The sequence below is a fragment of the Ambystoma mexicanum genome, chromosome 7q (assembly GCF_040938575.1).
Source record: "Ambystoma mexicanum isolate Mex_15411 chromosome 7q, UKY_AmexF1_1, whole genome shotgun sequence".
NCBI lineage: Eukaryota > Metazoa > Chordata > Amphibia > Caudata > Ambystomatidae > Ambystoma > Ambystoma mexicanum.
Genome location: NC_090941.1, coordinates 691,622,205 through 691,646,508, shown reverse-complemented (window position 1 = coordinate 691,646,508; position 24,304 = coordinate 691,622,205). Strand labels below are relative to the sequence as shown.

The 24,304-nt window shown below is 44.7% G+C and overlaps 1 protein-coding gene across 5 annotated transcripts in view; it reads left to right on the top strand.

The window, feature by feature from the left end:
• SGCG (sarcoglycan gamma) overlaps nucleotides 1-24,304 on the top strand; it is a 1,266,244-nt gene that overhangs the window by 1,053,011 nt on the left and 188,929 nt on the right. For all 5 annotated transcript variants that reach the window (XM_069639249.1, XM_069639252.1, XM_069639248.1 and 2 more), the window contains one exon: nucleotides 4,228-4,347. In XM_069639249.1, the coding sequence (XP_069495350.1) occupies nucleotides 4,228-4,347 (120 nt within the window). The remainder of the gene's footprint in view (nucleotides 1-4,227; nucleotides 4,348-24,304) is intronic.

Here is a 24,304-nt window from a genome sequence, read left to right as displayed (position 1 = left end):
GTCTTCAAGTGTTGCCTCCGCAGCTAGAGTTGTTATGAAGTCTTATTGTCTAGCTCCTATATCCCCTGTCTTACGCTCTCTTCACTGGCTTCTCGTGTCTAACTGTATCAGGTTCAAATCATTATGCATTGTCCATCGTGCCTTCTATGGCTCCGGTACGAATACCTCTGGGATGAATTTTGCCCATATCTGTCTGCATGGGTTCTTTGTTCTGACAACGCTCTCCTGGTTCAGATTCCGTGCTTTAAACGATCCAGAATGTGTGGTCAGGCTTTCTCTCTGGCAACTGCTATCTTATGGAACAAGCTCCCCGGTTCCCTTCGGGCTATTGGGAATCATTTGACGTTTCGTCATTCTTTAAAAACCTATATATTTTAGTTATGCTTCATCATCGGCCTCTGGTCTCAGTTTTTCCTAGTGCCATGATGCCTTTTTGGTGTAAGCGCGCTCTACATATTCGGTAACATAACATACATGAGGTAAATATGGGCTATTTGCCCCACGCAGGAATTTTCATGAGTTGCACGTGGTGAATATGCCATGCAATCCCAGCGTGCAATTATCTGGCATTTAATAATCAACTGTTATTTAAAATACCACGTTATTACTGTTACAACCATTCTCATAATGAGGCCACTTTCACTTAGTTTGAGCCCTTTGATTTCTTTTCTTCTATGACCCTGACCATTCATTTGGTGAATTTCCAAATGTGGTAAAGAAGGTTACCCCATGCTGTATTTCTGGAAATTCACCAGTATGGAAAGAATCATTGTGTTGATGGTAAACATTGTATATTTTGAGTTTCTTGATTACTTAAATAAGAATAAAGAAATGTGAACCCTATGATGATTACTTCCGTAATACAATTGAGCAGTTTCACTCCAAAACAGTGGCTGACTATCTCTTGTGTTCCTGACGAATGATGCGCAGAATGCATGCCTTACTATGTCTTGTATTCAGTGCAGAACAGTGCCTGACGAATGGTGCACAGAATGCTTGCCCTACTATCTCTTGTATTCAGTGCAGAATGGTGCTCAGAATACATGCCCTACTATCTCTTGTATTCAGTGCAGAACAGTGCCTGACGAATGTTTCGCAAAATGCATGCCTTACTATGTCTTGTATTCAGTGCAGAACAGTGCTTGAAGAATGCTGGGCAGAATGCTTGACCTACTATCGCTTGTATTCAGTGCAGAACAGTGCCTGATGAATGGTGCACAGAATGCTTGCCCTACTATCTCTTGTATTCAGTGCAGAATGGTGCTCAGAATACATGCCCTACTATCTCTTGTATTCAGTGCAGAACAGTGCCTGACGAATGTTTCGCAAAATGCATGCCTTACTATGTCTTGTATTCAGTGCAGAACAGTGCTTGAAGAATGCTGGGCAGAATGCTTGACCTACTATCGCTTGTATTCAGTGCAGAACAGTGCCTGATGAATGGTGCACAGAATGCTTGCCCTACTATCTCTTGTATTCAGTGCAGAACAGTGCTTGACGAATGGTGCTCAGAATGCATGCCCTACTATCTCTTGTATTCAGTGCAGAACAGTGCCTGAAGAATGCTGCGCAGAATGCATGCCCTACTATCTCTTGTATTCAGTGCAGGACAGTGCCTGATGAATGATTCGCAAAATGCATGCCTTACTATGTCTTGTATTCAGTGCAGAACAGTGCCTGAAGAATGCTGGGCAGAATGCTTGCCCTACTATCTCTTGTATTCAGTGCAGAACAGTGCCTGACGAATGGTGCACAGAATGCTTGCCCTACTATCTCTTGTATTCAGTGCAGAACGGTGCTCAGAATACATGCCCTACTATCTCTTGTATTCAGTGCAGAACAGTGCTTGACGAATGGTGCTCAGAATGCATGCCCTACTATCTCTTGTATTCAGTGCAGAACAGTGCCTGAAGAATGCTGCGCAGAATGCATGCCCTACTATCTCTTGTATTCAGTGCAGAACAGTGCCTGACGAATGATTCGCAAAATGCATGCCTTACTTTGTCTTGTATTCAGTGCAGAACAGTGCTTGAAGAATGCTGGGCAGAATGCTTGCCCTACTATCGCTTGTATTTAGTGCAGAACAGTGCCTGACGAATGGTGCACAGAATGCTTGCCCTACTATCTCTTGTATTCAGTGCAGAAGGGTGCTCAGAATACATGCCCTACTATCTCTTGTATTCAGTGCAGAACAGTGCTTGACGAATGGTGCTCAGAATGCATGCCCTACTATCTCTTGTATTCAGTGCAGAACAGTGCCTGAAGAATGCTGCGCAGAATGCATGCCCTACTATCTCTTGTATTCAGTGCAGAACAGTGCCTGACTAATGATTCCCAAAATGCATGCCTTACTATGTCTTGTATTCAGTGCAGAACAGTGCCTGAAGAATGCTGGGCAGAATGCTTGCCCTACTATCTCTTGTATTCAGTGCAGAACCGTGCTTGACGAATGGTGCTCAGAATGCTTGCCTTACTATGTCTTGTTTTCAGTGCAGAACAGTGCCTGACGAATGGTCCTCAGAATGCATGCCCTACTATCTCTTGTATTCAGCGGAGAACAGTGCCTGATGAATGGTGCTCAGAGTGCATGCATGTCCTACTATCTCTTGTATTCAGCGCAGAACAGTGCCTGACGAATGGTGCACAGAATGCTTGCCCTACTATCTCTTGTATTCAGTGCAGAACAGTGCCTGACGAATGGTGCACAGAATGCTTGCCGTACTATCTCTTGTATTCAGTTCAGAACGTTGCTCAGAATACATGCCCTACTATCTCTTGTATTCAGTGCAGAACAGTGCCTGACGAATGGTCCTCAGAATGCATGCCCTACTATCTCTTGTATTCAGTGAGAACAGTGTCTGACGAATGATGCACTGAATATATGCCCTACTATTATATGCCCTACTATCTCTTGTATTCAGTGCAGAACAGTGCCTGACAAATGATGCGCAGAATGCATGCCCTACTATCTCTTGTATTCAGTGCAGAACCGTGCCTGACGAATGGTGCTCAGAATGCATGTCCTACTATCTCTTGTATTCAGCATACTCTTGTATTCAGTGCAGAACCGTGCCTGACGAATGCTGCTCAGAATGCATGTCCTACTATCTCTTGTATTCAGCACACTCTTGTATTCAGTGCAGAACCGTGCCTGACGAATGGTGCTCAGAATGCATGTCCTACTATCTCTTGTATTCAGCACACTCTTGTATTCAGTGCAGAACCGTGCCTGACGAATGCTGCTCAGAATGCATGTTCTACTATCTCTTGTATTCAGCACACTCTTGTATTCAGTGCAGAACCGTGCCTGGCGAATGGTGCTCAGAATGCATGCCCTACTATCTCTTGTATTCAGTGAGAACAGTGTCTGACGAATGCTGCTCAGAATGCATGTCCTACTATCTCTTGTATTCAGCACACTCTTGTATTCAGTGCAGAACCGCGCCTGACGAATGGCGCTCAGAATGCATGTCCTACTATCTCTTGTATTCAGCACACTCTTGTATTCAGTGCAGAACCGTGCCTGACGAATGCTGCTCAGAATGCACGTTCTACTATCTCTTGTATTCAGCACACTTTTGTATTCAGTGCAGAACCGTGCCTGACGAATGGTGCTCAGAATGCTTGCCCTATCTCTTGTATTCAGCGCACTCTTGTATTCAGTGCAGAACAGTGCCTGACGAATGATGCCCTGAATATATGCCCTACTATTATATGCCCTACTATCTCTTGTATTCAGTGCAGAATTCCTTCAAAAAGTGATACCCGTAATTATGTTAAAACCTCCTGTTCACTTCTCTCAAAGTATGTCAGTGGCAAATCCCTAAAGTGGATTAGGGGTTCACCACCTGTGACAAATGTATATGAAGAGCTACTAATTTGCCAAGTTTAATGTAACATTAAAATGTACGTTATCTATGATGGCGTTCCCCTCTCTCTTTGTTTGTATAACATAGAGAGAACCATGTACAATATGGGTGTATAGATTTTTGATGACATTCAAATGTGTGCAGTTGTGACAAAGAGGGAGAGAGTGACTGAGTCGTGGGGGAGAACATTTTGAATGGAATGTCCCTCTTCACCCCCCTCTCGAGAGTTTGTTCCCATTGCCCACCGGCTTCTCTTCTTGAATTTGAAACCTTAAACTCTCAAATGAAGAGCTCTGCAGAATAGCAGATAGGATTCACAATATGGTAATGGTGTGTTTTTTTTTTTGTTTAATCACAGGGCAAGAAATGGTGGAGGCGAATAGCCAGCATTTTCAGATCAACTCGAACAATGGGAAAATGCTGTTTTCTGCCAACGAAGAGGAAGTTGTAGTCGGCACTGATAAGCTCCGAGTTACAGGTTGGAAATTAAGTGTGCTTTTCGACCAGTGGGTAGACAATGTGCAAAGGTTACCAATGCTAACTGGTCATGTTGCTGCATGAAGGGTTATTAAATCTATGTGTAGGGTTTCCGATGTACAGCACAATGCGTGCCTTGTTTCAGCGAGTGGTTACTTTAGACTTTGGATACATCATTAGCTGATAGTGTGTCACTGAAAACCATGTCACATGTTGCCATTGCAGCTGTCAATATAGCGTCAACAACAGAGGCTGCGGGTGAACCTTGACACAGGTGTATTCAAAATACCAACCAGAGTTGACTGCGCTAGCTTGGCCTACCATCCCCAACTACCAGGCGGTGTAGAGGTGTCTGCCTAGCAAATTAAAAAACATGTGTGGAAAAGAAGCATTTTGCAGGTCAAATTTCAGAAAAGAATTGAAGAAAAACGAAAAAGGATTTACAGAGTGTCCTGAACATACTTAAGATGCAAGGTCTGCAAAAGTGGAACATTTCACCAAAATCATATATAGGCGAATCGGAAAAGCATGTACACAACACAAACATAGACTGCACAGGAGGCACTTGTTTATGCTATGCCAAAGAAACTGTACCACTACCACACCGGGGAATAATGCCAATCACAAGTTGAATGTTGGTAGAAGTATTGCAGGTTTTAAATATTGTTGAGGGAGATATAACTACTCAAAATGTAAATACTGGCCCAATACTTATCTTCTGCGTCTTTAGGCCTGTCTGTGAAATACAGGGTTGTCCATATATGCTATGACGCTGCCCCAAGTTAGGTTACTTCCAAAGCCTATATGAGTATTACTTCAATATTTTAGGGTGTCTCTCATATCAGTTGGTTGCTAAAATATTCTAGGCTGCTGCTAATAGTACAATGGATAATCGACCATCCTCGTGTATGCATGTATATTTGTATGAAAGGTATGTTTTGCAAACCTAGCTAGCAAGCAACCGAGCAACCCACCAAGAGGATGGGGAATACAGAGAGAGAAAGACAGGGCAGCCAGGGAAGGGACAGAGCGTGGAGAGGAAGAGATGCTATCAAGGGGACAAATGTTTTTTTCTTGATTAGCAGGGTGTTTAGTTCCTTCATTTTGTAAAGGGGAAATGCAGCCAATCTGCTGTGTTTTGGTATGTTATTACAAGTCTGGATTGATAGAGAGGGGGAAGGCCAGTTTTCTGGTTCTTTCCTTCTTTTGACTCTTCCATTGTAGCCTAGATCTGCAGTGGCTTCTGGTGCTGCAGAGGCCTCCATAGATGGTAGGACTTTCAGCCAGGTTAGAACTGTGAGGCCATTTTGTAGGGGAAACAGGTTTGGAGGGGTAAGCATTGTAGTTATTCTAATTGTAATTGTTCTTTTATAAAGCACTTAATACCAGCAAGTGGTTTCTAAGCGCAGGATTTGGAATCAAACTGCCCGTGAGCTATCCTTCCTCCCCAAGTTCTCTGATGGTTGGGGTGATGGTGTTGAATTTTTAGAGTCTTGTGATGTGATGGGCTGTGTAATGCTAGATAGCTTTCTATAAGGCTATAAAGGAGGTGAACATAGTGTTTTCCGATGCAAGTAGGAAAGAGCCGAGCACGATATCTTTGACTAAAATCTATGAGGTGGCAAAAACTGGTAACAGTATATCTGTGTTTCCTTTGCAATGTGGATCTTCAAGGAAAAGTTGATGTCGATGATGCAGCCAAGTCACTTAGCCCTAGATGTGCGCAGCTTGGGAGAGGAGCTGTCACATTTCATTTCCAGCAGATTATTCTGGATTTTAGCATGGTTGTATTAACGTATGAGGGGTCCGAATTCTGTCTTTGTGTGGTTCAGTCTCAGTTAGGATCTTGTCATTTATGCTGGAATAAGTGATAAGCAGAGTTTTAGTTGGTTGATGTCGTTGTCAGATGGAATTGTGGGCTCAGCTGGATGTCATCAAGCCTATTGTCGGATACCTATGTCATAGTTTGCAAGGAGTGCCTCACGTGGTCCCATGCAGAGGTTGAAGATGGCTGAAGGGTAGGATTAGATAGGCTGCAGGGTGGCAGTGGAGTCTCTTGTCCACATCTAGACAAGATAGTGCAGATGGGCCAGATGCTCTTTCTTGAGATCACCCCCTTGTGTCAGAACAGGGCTATTCTCTATGGGTTCTTTTCTACTTGTTTTATCTTGATATGGAACTGGCTAGACTGAACCGGTCACAAGAACATCAGTAGGCAATTTTAAATCACATGGCCATTCGCTATTCCCACTGTAAAAACAGCCATCTGCTAAAGAGAACAACATGTATGAGAAGCGTCCTTGACTTGCACATTCTTGAAACCATGATTTAAGGTTTAAATATCCATGTTCTTTTCAATTGGTCTTCGCTTGGACGAACTTTCTTGTTCTCTGGTTACGATTTGGTTACACTTTTTTCCTATGTTGTTCTTGCGATTTGAACTGATGTTGAATTAATTAGCTACTTCCTGACTGAGCTGTGCATTGCCATTGAAAGTGTGGAGGGAAAATCCTGGGTAGCCGCCTTGGGTCCCATACCATACTGTGCAGTAGGTGAGTGTCTGAGATAGGCACTCACTCCTTGAGGTTTGTCTTTCATTTGTTATTGGATTGTGGCAATTTGCACAACTGGGGCCATTCTATTACATCTGAAAGAAGAAAGGTAGAACTCTGGTATGATTGTGCAGTTTAGAGAGTGTATTTTGCCAGAGTTATCCCATAAACTCTAACTATGTTATTCCTCTGAGTTGTGTCTCTGTACTGTCCTCTATCCATCAACCTACTCCAACCCAACACTGTGCGCTCTTGCAGTGTGCTACTCTGTGATGAATTGGCATCTGATTAGCCAGGGTGTAGCTCCATGCCAAAAGCATAGGGTGTACTTGTGCCTTTCTGCATCGGTATCCTGATTCACAGCACCTGCATAAATCTGAAGATGTCCTACATAAGATGTAAATATAAGCCATACGTGAGTTTGGGTATGATGCTCAGCATATTTCAGAGTTATCGTTATCCCAGCCACATTCAATTGATATTGCACATGTGTCATCCCTGTGGGCCCAGTTCAGCTGTGAAAGGGTTATGTGTATCCCCCCAGACAGACTGGGCCCTGCCCTTCTGGCAGGAACGTAGCCTAGTGGGGTGCCTCTCTTTGTTCCTTTATAAGGTCAGGTAACCCCCTTCAACCTGGGACAGCCACTCCACGGGACACTGGCCTGGGAATAGGAATCAAAGGGCACACTTTTTCACAAAGAGGCAGGTCCAACACCAGGGAGGCTGCTTTTCTAAAGGCCTTTGCTTCTATTGAGAAGGAAAGGGGGTGAGAATATTAGCAAGAGAGAGATCTGTACAGTTTTGGAAGGGGCCTGCCATCTTGATTCTCTCTGCCTCTCTTTCCTGTCCCCTCCACTTCCTCTGGAGCAAAGCGCTTCGGGTGTGACATCATATGGCCAAAGTCTGCATATTTCAAGAGCAGGGATTGCACCCCTAAAGAAGGCTAGCTTTAGTCCAATTACCTGGGGACTTTTGCCTATTAAAGAACGGGCCTCCCACCATTTCCTTGAATCATCTTGAACTTTCCTGGAGATTTTTTTGAACCATGCTGGGAAAGCAGTCTTCTACAAAGTCCTCCGGTTGTGAGGTGAAGGCAGGTGTTCCAAAGGCATAAGAAAGTTCTGTCCCTCAACCATCCCCAGGGACAATTGGAGGTGATATGCTGCTGGAACAGGGCCTGCCTGTCTGCCAGCCACAGCTGTACCCAAGACCTCACAGTGGTGGAGGAACCCTGCAGTTGTGTGCCAACTTCCCCCGTATTTGAGATCCAGAGAACAAGGACCCCTCTTGTCCCTGAGTCCCTGGAGTGGGACTCACAGCAACCTGAGAAGTGACCTGCTACTGGAGCAAGACCCCCTCTCTGCCAGTCATAGCAGTACCTAGGACCTCTTTATGTTTAAGGACCCCTGCAGCTGTGTGCCAGCCTCCCCGGGTTTGGGAGCATGAGAAAAGGACTCATCCTGTCCCCGAGCCCCTTGATTAGGACTCACAGAATCTTGAGAGCCAAGACAGTCAGGATCCTAGTGTTTTGCACAGTTGATCTGCCTGAAACATGTTTCAAGAACTGTTCAACACATTTGAACCAGCAGGATCCTCTGTTTCTGTCTTTTGCTCTCTTCTAATATTCGCACAGTGACAAGAAGTTTGGTTTGGTGCTGCCACACCACCAAGAAATGGAAAGGAGGTATTACTGACTTCTAACTGCCCCCCTGGTCCATTTCTGGGCCGTAGAGAGTGGCTAGGTCAGTGTATTCCCTTTTTGCAGCTCAAAGAAATATCCCTTTGAACATTGTGGTCTTTCTTTTAATTGCCTTTTGCCCCTTGTCTCATCACCCAGATTGCTGCATCTATTCTATCTGTGTATATTCTCTGTTTCTTGTAGAGGGGTGGGTATTTTCAGTGAAGTTAGTTAGTATTGAACATGGTGTGTCTGATTAAAGTGTATATATTTTTTATAGAACCTTGATTGGACATTCCTTTATTTTGGACTGTTATACTTAGCTGTTTGGGTTGCTACTCAACCACATTCACACCCCTCTTAAGAGTATATCGTTCCCTTGACCGACATTACTACAAAAGGTGAAGGTGATATTTGGTTAGAAAGCTGGGTTATTGTTCTATGTCCTCAGAAAGCTGGATTATTGTTCTAGGTCCTCAGAAAACTGGATTATTATTTTAGTCTCCTCATGGCTAGAAAGCTGGATTAGTGTTCTAGCCGCCTCTTGAGGTTACCCTTTACTCCGTTGCTCTTATAATTGTTGTGTTGAACCTTTTAAGCTATATACTCTCTACAACTCCTATTATCCAAGCTCCCTTATATGTACATCCTTCATGCTTCTTGTGTATAAATAGAATTAAGAGCTACCCACTTACCCCACCTGGCTGAATTTATCTCCTGCTACTTACCCCCAGCATTGTACTTTACCCAGCTCTCCTGAACCTAATAGTTCCCAGCAAAGCCTGTGCTGCCTCTAGTACTTGCGCCTTCCCTCACCGGATCTCCAAACCTCAAAAAATAACGACATTCCAACAGTGACTGTCATCAAAATAACCCCCAGGAGCCACCTTCTCTCCCAGCAGTAGGCCGCAGAATTGTATAGTGTTATTATACCTGTACAATGTTCCATAACAATTGCCACCAATGGACTGTGTATCACTATATAGCTGAATGTACATAATTACTGAAGGTGTATTTAATCTCTTTCTTGTGCTGTCTGCATTTAATATTTTCATTTCCTTCCTCACAAGCATCCAGTTTAATTTATTAAATGCTAAATCATGGCTATACAAGGCACCTAGCAATTGGCCAAATCCTGGTTTGAATATGCCCTTTGTACAGTGTTTCTTAGACAAAAGGTTTCATTTTGAATAACTACTTTATATATTTTCAAGGAAAACACTGTAGTTGCAGGGATGTTAAGGTGAACAATACATTGTAACAAAGCCCTTGAAATTCATGGAAAAAACTTTAGTTGCAGGAATGTTAAGGTGAGAACTTAATGCAACAAAATCTCTGAAATTCAGCTAAAGCCTTAACTTCATGTGATCTGTTATGTCATCATTGTGGTCATAGACTGTGCAACAGGGGGCATGAAGTTCATTGTGGTCATAGGCTGTGCAACAGGGAGCGTGAAGTTAAGGTGGCTTTAGCTGAATTTCAGGGGTTTTGTTGCATTAAGTTCTCGCCTTAACGTCCCTGCAGCTAAGGTTTTTTCCTTGATTTTCAAGGGTTTTGTTATTGCATACATAATTCTCATTAATAATACAGACAATTCATCTAATCAAAACACTGTATTATGTCTAGAAGGTAAAATAAAAAGCGACTGGACAACCACATACACCCCAAATAAACCTGTTAGAAAAAATGAGTTTGCATATGTACTTAACTTGTTAAAGTACAAGAATGGATCACCATATGTAGCGTTAATTTCAGTGTGTATAGGACCATATTCCCAAATTAATGTGAATGTAAGCCGACATCCAACACAGAAACCTGGACTATTGTACATCACTCGGGCTAAACTGTAAACAGACAGAGCATCTCAAAGAGGCTTAAACCCCAAAATGCAGACATCCAGTGCCTGCCAAGTGTCTGGCCACAAACTGGAAACAGCAACTGACCAACAAAAGTCCAACCAGAAGACAATTAGAGGCTGTACCACTTCATGCTTTTATACTTGGACAATACCCGCAGGGATTTTCTTTTCAATAATGCCCCTAGAACCATTGCACAGCAACCTACTCCCACCAGTCACATTAAGACTGAATACACCCCAACCATTTTCACCACAGGGCCTCCACCATCTACTGTGAGTCGCTAAGGGCCCTCCATCAACAGCTTTAAATGTCTGGTACCCACTCGTCCCCTCCGACACCTAACACCTTCAATGCCTTGTTCCAACACGTTCATGTTTACACAGTGCCACCCTCCAGCAACTTAAGTCTCCAGCATTCCCCACCAACATTAACCTCAAGCAAACTATCAACTTAAGTCTCCAGTACCCTCCTTCAGCACCCCAACAGTGTGAGTCTCAATTACCCTCCTCAAACATCTTATATCTGCATTCAATGCATTTCAAATCTCTTACAACACATTACGTCTCAAACACTCTCTCCCAACATCCTAAGTCAGTAGTACATCATATGTCTACAGTACCAGCCTCCATAACATTAAATAGACGGTAAGGATGCGTTGCAGGTCCAGTAATTGCAGGGTTTTTTAATTTTTAAAATGTGACAGCAGCAGCAGCTCCATGACATCACCCATAGAAAAGGCCCATTTTATTATTCTCTTTGGTCCAATTTAAGTTGCTTAATGCCAGCCTCCTCCAGCTTCTAAGCACTTGAACAGGAACTGAAACCACGTTTCACTGCATCCTCTTGTTCCCAAAGCAAGTGTGTTGCCCCTGAGCTATCCTTCCACATATATATATATATATATATGTTTTGATTGAGGAAGCAACAGATGGTCTACTTCAATGGCAGAGGGCAACTCCATGTAAATTGATTATCTCACCTTGTGTCTATATACAGTGCGTCTGTGATGCAGGTCTGGCAGATCTGGATCAGGTCACACAGTGCCCAGGCAGGAGATGCTAGCGATGAGCTGCTAGAGACCCCTGAAGAGACCCTATTTTGCCCTTTGAAACAACCGCGTGCTCTTGCATTACATGTACTATTGAGCATAAGGCTCCTCTCTTCTTAGGGCTTGGACTGCCTCTTAGTTAGGTGTATTGTCGATATGGAACTGGGCCTAAAGACTATCTGCATGCCTGTTTCCTTCCCCTCTAGGTTGTCGACATATTTAGTGCATTTAACCCTTTAGACCCCAATGGTCTTGCATATACATTGTATTGATTGAGTTCTGTTGGTTTACTTAGTGTTACTGTGATTCTTCTGCTATGGTCTATGTTACAAAGGCCTTGTAATAAATGTGTCTATATTTTTTATATAACACCTGTCTGGAGTCATTTTTAAGTGTCCTTGCTCTGTGTGCTCAATGAGGTCCTTCAGTCACCCTCACCCCTCCTGAGACTTAGTCTTGACTTCCTGCCATAGCTACACTAATTGGTCTGGCTTGTCCAGAGGTTACCCTGTTCCAAGAAACTAGGCTGGCCTTCTGAACCTCTGCCCCTTCAGGTCAGAGTTCCGAAATCCATCTTAACAAATTGGTAAACTCTCAACCCCTATTCCTACCTTTAGAGGGCTCAAGCAAGGCAAGGCATACTGGCAACCTCATTATTCAATTTCTTTATCTCTGACATGAGAGACCACTTCACCAAAATTATTTCTGACTCCCCAAAATTAGGGCAAAAAACTGTGCCCTGGTTATTCTATGCAGATGACCTTATCTTTCTGGCCAAAACCCCCAAGGGGCTACAGAATCTCATTGCTGCACTAGAAAGATATTCCGATTAGAACCTACTCACAATTAATCTCGAAAAGACAAAAGTCTTCATATGCGCTTCTAAACACCAGATCAATAAATGTTCCTACTCCTGGTATTTTCACGAGAACCGTTTACAAGTGGTTAAAGAATACCGTTGCTTGGGTTTAAACACCAACAATAATGTTTCTGATTTTTCCTACCTATTAAAACTAAGGAAAAAAATGCAGAAAGCTGCAGCCCAAGCTCGCATTATACATGCGAAATACGGAAGATTCTCTATTGTCCCACTACTTACATTCTACAACCAGAAGGTAGTTCCCATAATCACATACAGTGCCAAAACCAGAGCTTGGAGACCTGAATCTTTTTGGTTGCTGTAAGAAAGCCTATTCTGGACCAATGTGTATAGTGAGGCACAAATTGGGACTGCTGTCTTTAAACATCTCATATGCTTGGAAATTGTGCTCCTTATATGGGAAGTGTCTGTCAAACCCAGGCTTTCTGCTGAATGCCTTATCCACGTATGGGAACTCCACTGAGCACCTTTTCATGGCAATTTGGAGACGAAAGACAATAGATATTAATGCAGCGGCTGATATATCTATTGAGCTATTATTGACTAATCCAACCTGAGCCAAGCAAAAACTATGGCAATATAATTGGATTTACACAAGACAATTGTACATGACTCACCACCACTTACAAACTGAATGATTCGATTCAAAGAGATTTCGCACTCAAGAATTCTATTTAGTCAAATTTCATGCTGCAGGTACAGGAATGTGTCCTTACGATTCCGGTTGAAATTGTGGTCAACAAAGGGCGTTCTAGCAAATCACAGAATCATGCCTCAATCTGGCAACATATGCAGATTCTGTCATGATTCAAAGAAACATTAAACTTTGAAACATTTGCTTGCCTTCTGCCCGGTGCTAGCAGAGAGACGAATACTCTACTTGCAGCATCATTATCAAGATTACCTAATCTTAACATGTGAGTCTTTATGGGATAGAATTTTCAATACTCAACGCACATGTGTCAGAATTGCAACTATTCATTTTCTGCTGTCCCTAAATTTTGGATGAACCAGCTCATCTCAATTAATTTCTATCGTTTCCTTTGTCTCTCAGATTCTGATTTATCACATTGAACTGAACAAATGTCAAAGGGCCTCATTACGACTCAGGCGGTAAGGGTTTTACGGTGGCGTAATTAACGCCTTCCCCACTCCCATTATGCCCTATGGGGCAAAAATGGGAATGGGAAGGGTAAATGGGGATTGGGGACTTACCGTCCCGCCAAACTCGGAATGGGGCGGTAAGTCCGCCAACCACCATGGCGTAAACGTAGTTTACGCCATGGTGGTAAAGTCACGGCCCAGGCGGTAACTTACCGCCTGGGTCGTAATGAGGCCCAAAGTCAATTGTCCCCCAAGATAGGTGAAAGCTTGTTTTAATGATTGAATTAATTGCATTTTAAGGCTTACATTTGAATGTATCATGATGCATTTTCTCCTTTTTTGTGGAGGGGGGGCATTTTCAAATATGACATGTTTTATGTACAAAATGTTCTAGCAATGATGAATTTGTATTTTTGACGTCAATATTAACTCTCAAATGTGTTACTTGTTTGTATCTATTGAAAAGGTGATTTTCTTTCAACCATACCAATAAGAAAATACCATAAAATACCAGTACACATTGAAATCTGAGGTGAATCCTGCGAAATACCATCAGCTATAATTCCCGGGCTCCCTGAATAAATTATTCTGGGGCGGGGCTTCCCCATCTTTTCTACTCTCTTACAGGAATCTCCAGCCCCCTTCAGAGATTTTCTACCCCAGAGATCCTGGCAGACAAACTATTATTCTGAAAACTCTCCAATATGGGACTGGGAAACCCTTGAGCCCATGAAACCCAAGACAGCCCTTAAAACCCAATTCATGGGTTATTTCAGAAAGACAGGTAAAACCACTCCACCTCTATCCACACCGATCACAACCAATCAGTGGAATATGCTAGAGTTCATGGATATCTCTCGTCCCTGTTCTGTTCCAGGTCTTAACAACAGAGAACCTGGACAAAGTACAGGCATATCCACCTCACCCAAGGGAAGGGTATGTGAGAAACCTTAAGGTGTCTCCCTGACTAGTTCCTGGGGATCATCCAGGTGGCCAGGAGACGGCCATCACTATTGGATCTAGTTCCTGGGGGTGGAACAGTGAGGGAGTATCACCTGGATGGGGGTCCTCTGGGAGTCTAAGTGGGACACCAATGGGTGAGATGCTGTATCCCCCTTATTCCAACACCTTTTCCCCATCCAACCACGTAGGATACTCAGAACCTCTACACCCCCCTTTTCCGACACAAACACATTCGCACAACACGAAAGACAATGGATTAACACCAGAGCCGTTTACCTGACATGTCCCAATACAACTGTCAGGCAAAGTCAGACAACTGACCAGAATCACACACACCTGATGGCCCTTTACCTTCCCCTCCCCACAGGGATAAAAGGTGGAGCATGAAAACACACTACAAACTAGGCAGAACACACAACGAGACAGCTATCCCAGTACAGCAATTCAAGAGGGGGAGAAATGCAGTGAGAACCGAAGGGGCAACAAGGAGAGAAGTGACCTTGCCCTTTCTGACCCAGACACACGAAGCCATCATGAATCGTAAGACCATGAACAATAGCCAGCATGTGTTGCAGCAGATTTCAACGGTACACAAAGTCCTCCTACACTGATAATCAGAACAGGGAGAGATGCTTGCTGCCGTGGTACTGTCCTTGACTCCAGAGACAAGAAAAGCCAAGCGGTTCATCAGAGCTGAACCAATAAGAAACCGAACTGTGTTGAACGAAAGTAGTGAATAACGAATTAAGGGAAAATCAAAGAACTTTTAACTCCTAAAGGGAAAGCCAGCTGCAGGGGGGTCCAGCACCACATGGTGCCCATTCAAGAGACTCTGGTTACTTTCCCCATTGTTGAATCTACCTATACCAGAAGGCCTTGGGAAAGCCACAAGAAAAAGGTGAAAGTGGTCATACAGGGGTCTAGAAAATACCCTGCACACTCGAAAGTCTTTGACCAACAAACCAGTGGAAAACCACGGGAAGTGAATCCTGCATAGTAAGAAAGTGGAAGAAACTGAGAGGCTGGTAAATGTGAACACGACGGAGGGATGCCGACAGAAAGGGTGAAGCATGAGGACCCAATGAATATTGTGGTGACAAGAGTAAACCCAATAGTGGGATATCCACAGTGGATTGTTTAAAGAGACATTAAGACATGTGAATATGAAAGTTGAAATTGTTTTGGAAACCAAGCAATAGTGAACCTGACAGAGGTAGGCAAACATTCTAGAAGGGTCTGATCCTGGAACAGGGGGATCGAGGGGTGAAAAGCCATCACCCAACGACTCATGAATGTAGCAGATGTTACCTTTTTGAATACAAGCCATAGTGAACCCGACGGAGGGAGGGCGACATTCGAGAGGTGTCTGAGCCGGGAAGAGGGAGACCCAGGGGTGAAGAACCATCACTCTAGTGCAATCAGAAAGGAACTTTTGTTTATTATTTTGAAACTATCAGGCCCTCGGAAGCAAGAAACTTAACCACTGAGGGTCCTGATATCACTAGGAACATTTGTGGATCTAAGCCTGGAGGGGGGGTGCAGAGGTGAAAAGTCATCACCCAACATACATGCGAAAATGAAATTTTTGTTTGTTATTTTTAACACATTAGGTCCTCAGAGACAAGAGACTTTTCGTAGAAAGGGACTTAACCACTGAAGGTCCTGATAGCTGAGAATGGAACTGTCATCTCGTGCTGGGAAAGCTTCAGAGTGTGCTGTGCTCAGGAGTCTCGCCTTGTCCCGTGTTTAAAACGTGGGGAAGGGAGAATCCTGGCTACCACATTCTGAATTATCATTTGTGAACGCTTCTTTCTTTCTTATGAATCCTATCCCACACTATTTTTGTATTTAGTTGAACGGAATGGCAATATATATTTTTTAGTATAGGCCCTTTTATTTGACAAGATGCCACTAGGACTGCCTTATTAATATTTGATGGGCGTAGCTTGCTCCCACCTTATATTGAGGTTTAGATGAGGCATTTTTCCAACCTGCATATACAGTCTAATAAACACCCTTGAACTGTGATCACTTGTGTCTGTATTTACTGTTGCCACCATGAGTTCCTTACACCGGCCACTGCATCAAGTATAGCATGTTGCTTCTATGTTTATCAGTTGCATACAAAATGTAGCACCCGTGATTGCAGGACAAAAGGTTGAAATCCTGCAGGTGCATCCTTTTGTGTGTGACCCTGTTCATGTTGGGGGGGTCCCCCACTTCACCCCAGCCACTTTGTATCTCCCTGCACCTCCTCCAGTCCCCCCTTTACCTTATGCAAGTTTTGGTCTTTGGCTGCCTGCTCCTCCCCTGATGTCAGTCTGTTTGCCTCAGTGCTGGTAGTCCATGCATGGCATGCTTTTGTGTGTGACCATTTGTGCCCTGGGCTTCCGGGGCCATGCTCTACAGACTGAGAGGGAGCATGTCATCTGTTTGGCTTGAACAACCACCTGGTTCCTGTGGAGAACTTCAAACAGTTGCCCTTCAAATATTGTATCGGACCATCAGGGTCACAGCTTCGAACAGCCGGGTCACAACTCTAACAGCTGGAGCATCACGTCACTCATTATCCCGAATCAGCGGTTGCCAACTTCTCAAATCAACTCAACCTTCAAACTGATCCTGGTGAGCCATCGAACTGCATCGCTCAATGAATGCCTTCAAACTGACTCTATGCCACCTCTCCACTTGGGCCAATAACACTTGCCACACCAGAACCTGGTTCATCCCATATCTGCAGGGTCTTGAAGCCTGATTCAACATCATTGAACCACATAAACTTGGAATCAGGCACTTTGAAGTAACTTTGTCCCTCTGGTTTACCTTTGGGCCCTAGAGACTGGTTAAGTCCCCTTTGCACCTTTTTCATGAAAGACACATTCCTTTTCAAAGTCTTGTTGCATGTCTTACCTGTTTTTCCACCCTGCTAAATATCCAGAATGCTGCATCAATATGTTCTGCATTTTTCTGTCTTCCTCTTACATGTGTGGGTTTCTACAATGTTTTTGATAGTGTACAATTGATTTGTGTAATTAAAGTATATAATTTTATAGAACAACGTTATTTTTTTGGAGCTATTACTATTGTACTATTGCTGTTTTGGTTGCAACAAGCTCACATTCTCACCCCACTTCTGAGAGTATAGCCTTCCCTCAGCTGACGGTACCACAAAGATGAAGCAGATATATCTTTGCTTTTCCTGTTCTACCTTTATGATCGGGATCACTGTTGGTTTGTAGAAGTGTGGTGGCTAAGTAGGCAGTTTAGACACTACTCATCCTTGTATTCATGCACAGCAGAAGTAATTTCATCATGAATAGTCAAACACATCTGACAAGCCAAAGGTTGTAGATCCAAGATTAGTGAAGTAGCAAGAATCCCCCCTAATGCAACAGTATGTTTTTAATGATAGTCATATTTTGCTATGCCACAACAATAAATCTGTCAGTCAGAATGACCATGCTTATTGTGTCTTTTGAAAGAACAAAAACTTTGCATCTGAGAACTAAGCTCTCCATCATCACAGATTTGGTTGTTTTTAAACATTGAGTGTTGCATTGTTCAATGTAATAAAGGTCAGCTCAAAAAAAGCTATAGTTATTATATAATTGTTCAATTTCTTTTGTTGCCACAATTCCATCTGTTACCACAGGCTCTGGCCAAATGCACATTAGAGAGTTCATTGGCAGCCATGACAACTCAATGGGCCTCATTACGGGTCTGGCGGTAATCATGCCAGTGCTACCGGCAGGTTGTGGCCGGACCCGTAATGATCTGCCGGCACCTGATTACAACCCCAGCAGTCCAGGAAGTCAGGCGCAGGGAAATTGTAAGTCCCCATTCCCATAGAGTCCTATGTGACACTATGGGAATAGGGACCACGGAAGCTCCGGCACCTTTAATAACGGTGCCAGTACTTCAGTGACAGTCTGCCTACCATGGCCGCTGTGCCCTGTAGGGTCAGACCTTTCGGGCACAACGGCTCCGGCAGGCAGACTTGGAGTTTGCCAGTCTGGAAACAATGGTGCTGGTAGGGATTTGCACCAGCCAATAAGCTAGAAGCTTATTGGCTGCTTCAGCCTTACCCATGGCAGTATTTTGCCAGCTGTGTATTTCTCACAGTGTTTGCAAAGGAAATCCTTGGTGACTCTCTGTGAGCAAAATACATGCAGCACACCTGTGAAGGTGTTGTTTACAAAAGGCCATCTTCACTGGTGGGCAGAATGTATTTTGTTCATGGGGGGTCTACAGGGATGGAGATGCTCCTTGAGCAAAATACATTTGTTAATCGGCTCACTAGTGTAGGTAGTCTTTACATAACGTTCCTCAAGCAAAGGCACGTTATGTAAACATCGCCTTCACTGGTGTGCAGAATGTATTTCCATAATGTGCCTCCAGCAGTATATTAAACTTTAGCATATTAAGTTATGGAACTTGCGCAGCATTTGCCTATGGATACAAGCCTACTTTCTCATTGGTTTGATTATTAAACTGATCAGAAACTGAGCATGTCTCCAGAGGAAAATGCTGCCCCATTTCCATAACCTGCCTCAAGCTGTATATTAAAATTTATTTCATTGCAGTGGGGTCAGGAACCACACTTTGCCCACGTAGTGAACAATTCAGGTCTCTTTTCAGCTTCAGCCGAATACTTGTGGCAACTATTTGGTATCCGGCCAAATAGTAATTTCTCTATTTGATACTCCTAATTGGGACAAAACCAGCACTGAGATCTATGGCCAATGTAGCAGATCAGTTAATGAAAAGTAGCAGCACATACAGAACATGCTGACAGGTACTGTCTATCCCCTTACCTAATACCTTTATTGTGATAGTACCCCATTCGAGGGGCTGGGACAAGGGGTAACAGCCCAGCAGCCTGAATTATATGCCAGAGCGAAGAAAGGGCCCATAACAAGGGCAACAGGACATTACCCCGTTCCAGCCCTTGGAACAGGGTGCTAACGTAAGGAAAATACTAATCCAAGATGGCCACCATGATTATGGAGGCGGGGCTCCATAAAGAGCCCCTATCCCATTAACATGGTGGAATCAAAAAGCGAGCGGAAAGGAAACTGCCCACCGCCACCACAACAATCAGTTAAGTGGGGCAGGGGAGGGGAGTTCGGGAAAAGCTTTTAAAAAACAAAAAACTGGAGGCTTGGGGGAAGGTGGCAGCCCCTGTCAGAGGAGGCAGCCTGCAGGTTCTGTGAAAGCGGCCTGAGAGCAGAGATTTCAACCCTCTATCCGCAGAACCTGATATGCTACGCCCTCCACCCCAGGTGCTAATCTGCAATAAGAACTGTTGCACAGCTATCATTTTGTATTATATCCTCTCCTCCCCGTGAAGTGCAGGTGGCTGCTCTTGTTTATTCTATAAATGAAAGAAGTCCCTATAACAATGACAATGGCAACATACTTAATCATCATCAAGGCTCCTTATTGTTTGCATTATATTTGATGAATTCTGCAGCACCTATGTATATTTATTTATTTTATTTTTGCATTTGTTGCAGTGCACTGAATGCTTGGCTATCTAGTCACTAGTTACATTGTTAGACATTGAAATACAGAAAAATACAGAAGGGAGAGACACTAAATACAAAAAATACAGAATAGAGGGAATACAGGAACCAAACACAATGGGGTAGGAAGGGTGTCATGGTGTCTTAGAGTCTTTGTTCGAGGAGCGGGGGAATCAGGGGAGAAAGGTATCCAATTGTCTTAGTTTGTTAGCTCTGGGAGTTTAATGGGAAAAACCAAGTTTAAAAGTTTTTTTTTCTGAATGTTCAGTTGGAGGATTCCTTTCTCAGGGTGATGGCGAAATTGTTCCAGAGCTTGGTGGCCATGACAGGAAAGCTCTGTCCTCCTGCAATCTTTCTGGAGAACGTGGGCAATCTGAGGAGAGGGCTGCCTGAGGATCTTAGAGGGTGTGGGGTGTATTTCTCCACCCGGCGTGAGAGGTAGGACGGGCAGTGTTTGTGGTGCACTTGTGTCATATGTAGAGGGTCTTAAATTTGATCTGTTCCTGGATCAAGAGCCAGTGGGTGACTTTCCTGGATTTTGTGATGTGGTCGTGCTTGGACAAACCTAGGGCTGCTCGGAGGGCATTGTTTTGGATGGTTTGCAGCTGACACAAGTTACGTTCAGAAGTTCCTGCAAAGAGAGTGTTGCAGTAATCCAGTTTGGCTGCAGTGATAGCTCTGGCTATGGTGAGTTGGTTGGTAGTGGTGGGGAAAGGCTTGCGGGCGTTAAGTATTTTTGCAGTGTGGGCAGCGCAGGAGGAAATAGCATTGACCTGGCGAGAGAGATCAAGGGTGGTGTCTAGGTAGATGACCAGGGTTTTAGCTGCAGAAGATATTTTGATCAGGTTGCCGTCAATGTCAAATGCTATGTAAACTGGGTCTATGCTGCAGAGGTTGGAGTGAGAGCCTACAATGAGGATCTCAGTTTTGTTGTCGTTGGGGCATAACTGGTGGGTGCGATCCAGTTTTGGACAATGTCATTAACTGAGTTGATGGTTGCAGCGTGGAGGATTTGGGTGTCATCAGCATAATTTGTGTATGATATGCTGAGGGCATCCAGATTATTAAAAAGGGGTTTAGTGTAAACAGTTATACAGGGTTGGGGAGATGCAGGATCTTTGTTGGACTCCACTGGTTACTGGTGTCAGTGTAGGGTGACCAGATTTTCAAGACAGAAAACCAGGACGGCCAACACATAAATGTAGAACTACCCCAATCACACCTCATCGCTCCAGCCTTAACTGCCCCACTAGATCCTTCTCCCATTAACCGACCCCCCAACAGTATTTCCAGCACTTCTCCTACATATATACGTTGTTCATTATCACTGTGGAGTTAAGCATAGTAATAACAAAGGAGCTGTTGCTCTGATTGTTATTAGACGATTTGCTATTTACTCATTACTCATCGAGTCTCTGTGGCGCAGGTAGTTAATGCATGTGACTGGGCATGGAAGGTTGGTGGTTCAAGCTCATCCAGAGTAGGCCAAATTCAGGAAGTGTAATGATGTCCGTTTAATTTATAATTGTTGGAAGATTACGTTGTCATCCTCCCTTTCCCCAAAACCAGGACAGTCAACCTCTCTTTCCCAAAACTGGGACATGGTTTCTAAATTAAAAACTCTCTCGGGACAGGTGGACAGAGGGCCAAATTCAGGGACAATCCTGGCAAAACCGGGACATCTGGTCACCCTATGTCAGTGTGGCAGCATGGTCGTCCATAAATAGACAGGAGGATCTGTCTGCTAAAATGGATCTAATCCAGACTGTTGCTGCTGGGAGAAGTTTGCTGTTGTGGTGAGGTGGTTGCAGAGTGTATAGTGTTTGACAAGGTTGAGTGCTGCTGGTAAGTCCAGCATGACGAGCATGGCGAGTTTGCCTAAGTCTTTGATATCATTTAACTGTTTTTATTAGGTCCGGTGGGGCGGTTTTGGTCCTGTGCCTTTGTCGCCATTCCTGATTGTCCGGTACCCAGGATGTGGTTATCCTCGAGGTATTGGTGGGCCTGGGTATATGCTTTCAAGGCAGTTGGCACAGTTTTTGTTGCAGAGGAGTTGATGATGGGTGTAAGCTTCTCGGCGCAGTCTTTGATAATAGGGGCCAGACAAGCATCTCCTTCGCATCAGATTTGTGACTTTGAGTTCCGATACCGGGCGGAAGTCAAATTGGAAGATGAGTTGGCTGGTAGAGGGAGTTAGGGGCATGGGGGCGGTTTGGCAAGGATGACCATTTGCTTGGCAGATATTTACTTCTGGAGGAAGGCGATTTTCCCTGTGAGGGCTTCTTGTATCTTGGTACACCAGATGTCATTTATGATGAGGTCTGAAGGGGGGGAAACTGGCCACTCGAATTTGCGTAACATCGTAAAGAGTTTGCGGGTGTTGGATTGTGCGTTGATTATTCTGGCATTGTAGTTGCTGGCTTTAGCAGCGTGTATTGCTCTTTTGTAGTCTTTGGCTAGGAAGGTTACTGGGCTTTGGAAACTGTGGACGGTTCTTTTCACTGCACCATTTCAGCAGTGTTTTTGTTGGTGCGGGAGGCATGGAGCTCGGGAGTGAACCAGGCATTCTTTTATAAAGCTTATGTGGCTTTGCTCTTTTTAAGCAGGGCTAACGTGTCAACAGCTAGAGCAATGGTGTTGGTGTATAGTTGGAGCAAGGACTCTGGGTTCATGTCGGATGACATAGTGAGGGCTGAGAGAAGGGGTGTGAGGCGGTCCTTGTTCAGGTTTTTGATGTAGCCGTCTAAGGCTTTGGGTTTCATTGGATCACAGAGGCTGGGCCTCTTGTTGTTGGGGAGGTCGAATGTGATGGTTTGTGGTCAAACTACATGCAGGTTGTGGTGGTGAGACTGGTCAAGTTGCTGTTGAGGTCGGCAATCCAATCAAGGGTGGTTCGCTGACAAAGCTGGTGTGGTTGAGGGCTGTGGCTAGGCTTTTTGTGGTTTGCGAGTTGCAGGGTCCAGATGCAAGTGGCGCAATTGCGCATGCCAGGTGCAGCGGGTAACGAGCCTGGACAGGAGTGGGCTCAGGGCTTAGGGCTCAGGGCGCAGCTTGGGCTATGAGATGCAGGGCCTAGATGCAAGTGGTGCGATTGTGTTTGCCTGGAGCCGCGGGTAACAGGCCTGGGCGGGAGTCAAGGTGCAGCTCAGGGTGCAGCTCGGGGTGCAGCTCGGGGTGCAAGATGCAGGGCCTAGATGCAAGTGGGTAACAGGCCTGGGCGGGAGTCAAGGTGCAGCTCAGGGTGCAGCTCGGGGTGCAGCTCGGTATGCAAGATGCAGGGCCTAGATGCAAGTGGCACGATTGTGCATACCTGATAGGATAGGATATTGGGGCGCCACATCACGGCGCTTAACACCTGCGGCGCATAACACCACAGCCTTTGCCTGTGCAAGCTTCTCCCATGTGGGCTTCGTTACCTGGAATATAAGTAGTCCTTTGCGAAAGTTGCGTCTGTGTGGCAGAAGTGTTGGCCCTACGGATGGTCGAGCAGAGTCTCGTGCAACTGCCCCACACAACACCACTGCCTTTGCCCGTGCGGGCTTCATCTGTGTGAGCTACGGTACCTGGAATATAAGTAGTCCTTGCCAGAAGTTGCATCTGCGTGGCAGAAGTGTTGAGCCCGACGGACGGTCGAGCAGAGTCACGCGCACCCATGTAGGTGCTTGCAAAGAGAAATGTTCTGAAATAGCTGACAATGGTTGAAAATGACCATCTCAATGGGCCTCATTACAAGTTTGCCTGTCCGGTATTAAAGGCACCGGTAAGCTACTGGCGCAGTTACTACCAGACCGACAACTATGAGTTGTGCTTGAGGGTGCCCGTGTGCCCGCCAGGTCTGACCTGGTGGGCGTTCCGCGACCGGTGAGCACTGCATGACAGATGCACCGGCACCATTCACGAATGCATCCGGCTTCCCCATTCCGATTTAGCCCTATTGGGCTCAAATGGGAATGGGAAAGAATATTTTCCGGTGCCCAGGAATGGGCGATTATTGGGTCTGGCAAGGCCGTAATGACCTTGTAATTGCCCATTCCTGGGCGCTGGAAACATTTGCAAGTTTGGCAGCAGCCTGGCGGTTTAACCTGCAAGGCTACCACCAAAACTTGTAATGAGCCCCAATGGGCCTCATTACGACCCAGGCGGTAAGTTACCGCCTGGGTCGTACCCTTACCACCATGGTGTAAACTATGTTTACACCATGGTGGATGGCAGATTTACCGCCCCATTCCAAGGTGAGTGGGGCTGTATATCCCCATTTCCCATTTTACCCTTCCCCATTCCCATTTTTGCCCCATAGGGCATAATGGGAGTGGGGAAGGCGCTAATTACACCACCGTAAATTACGGTGG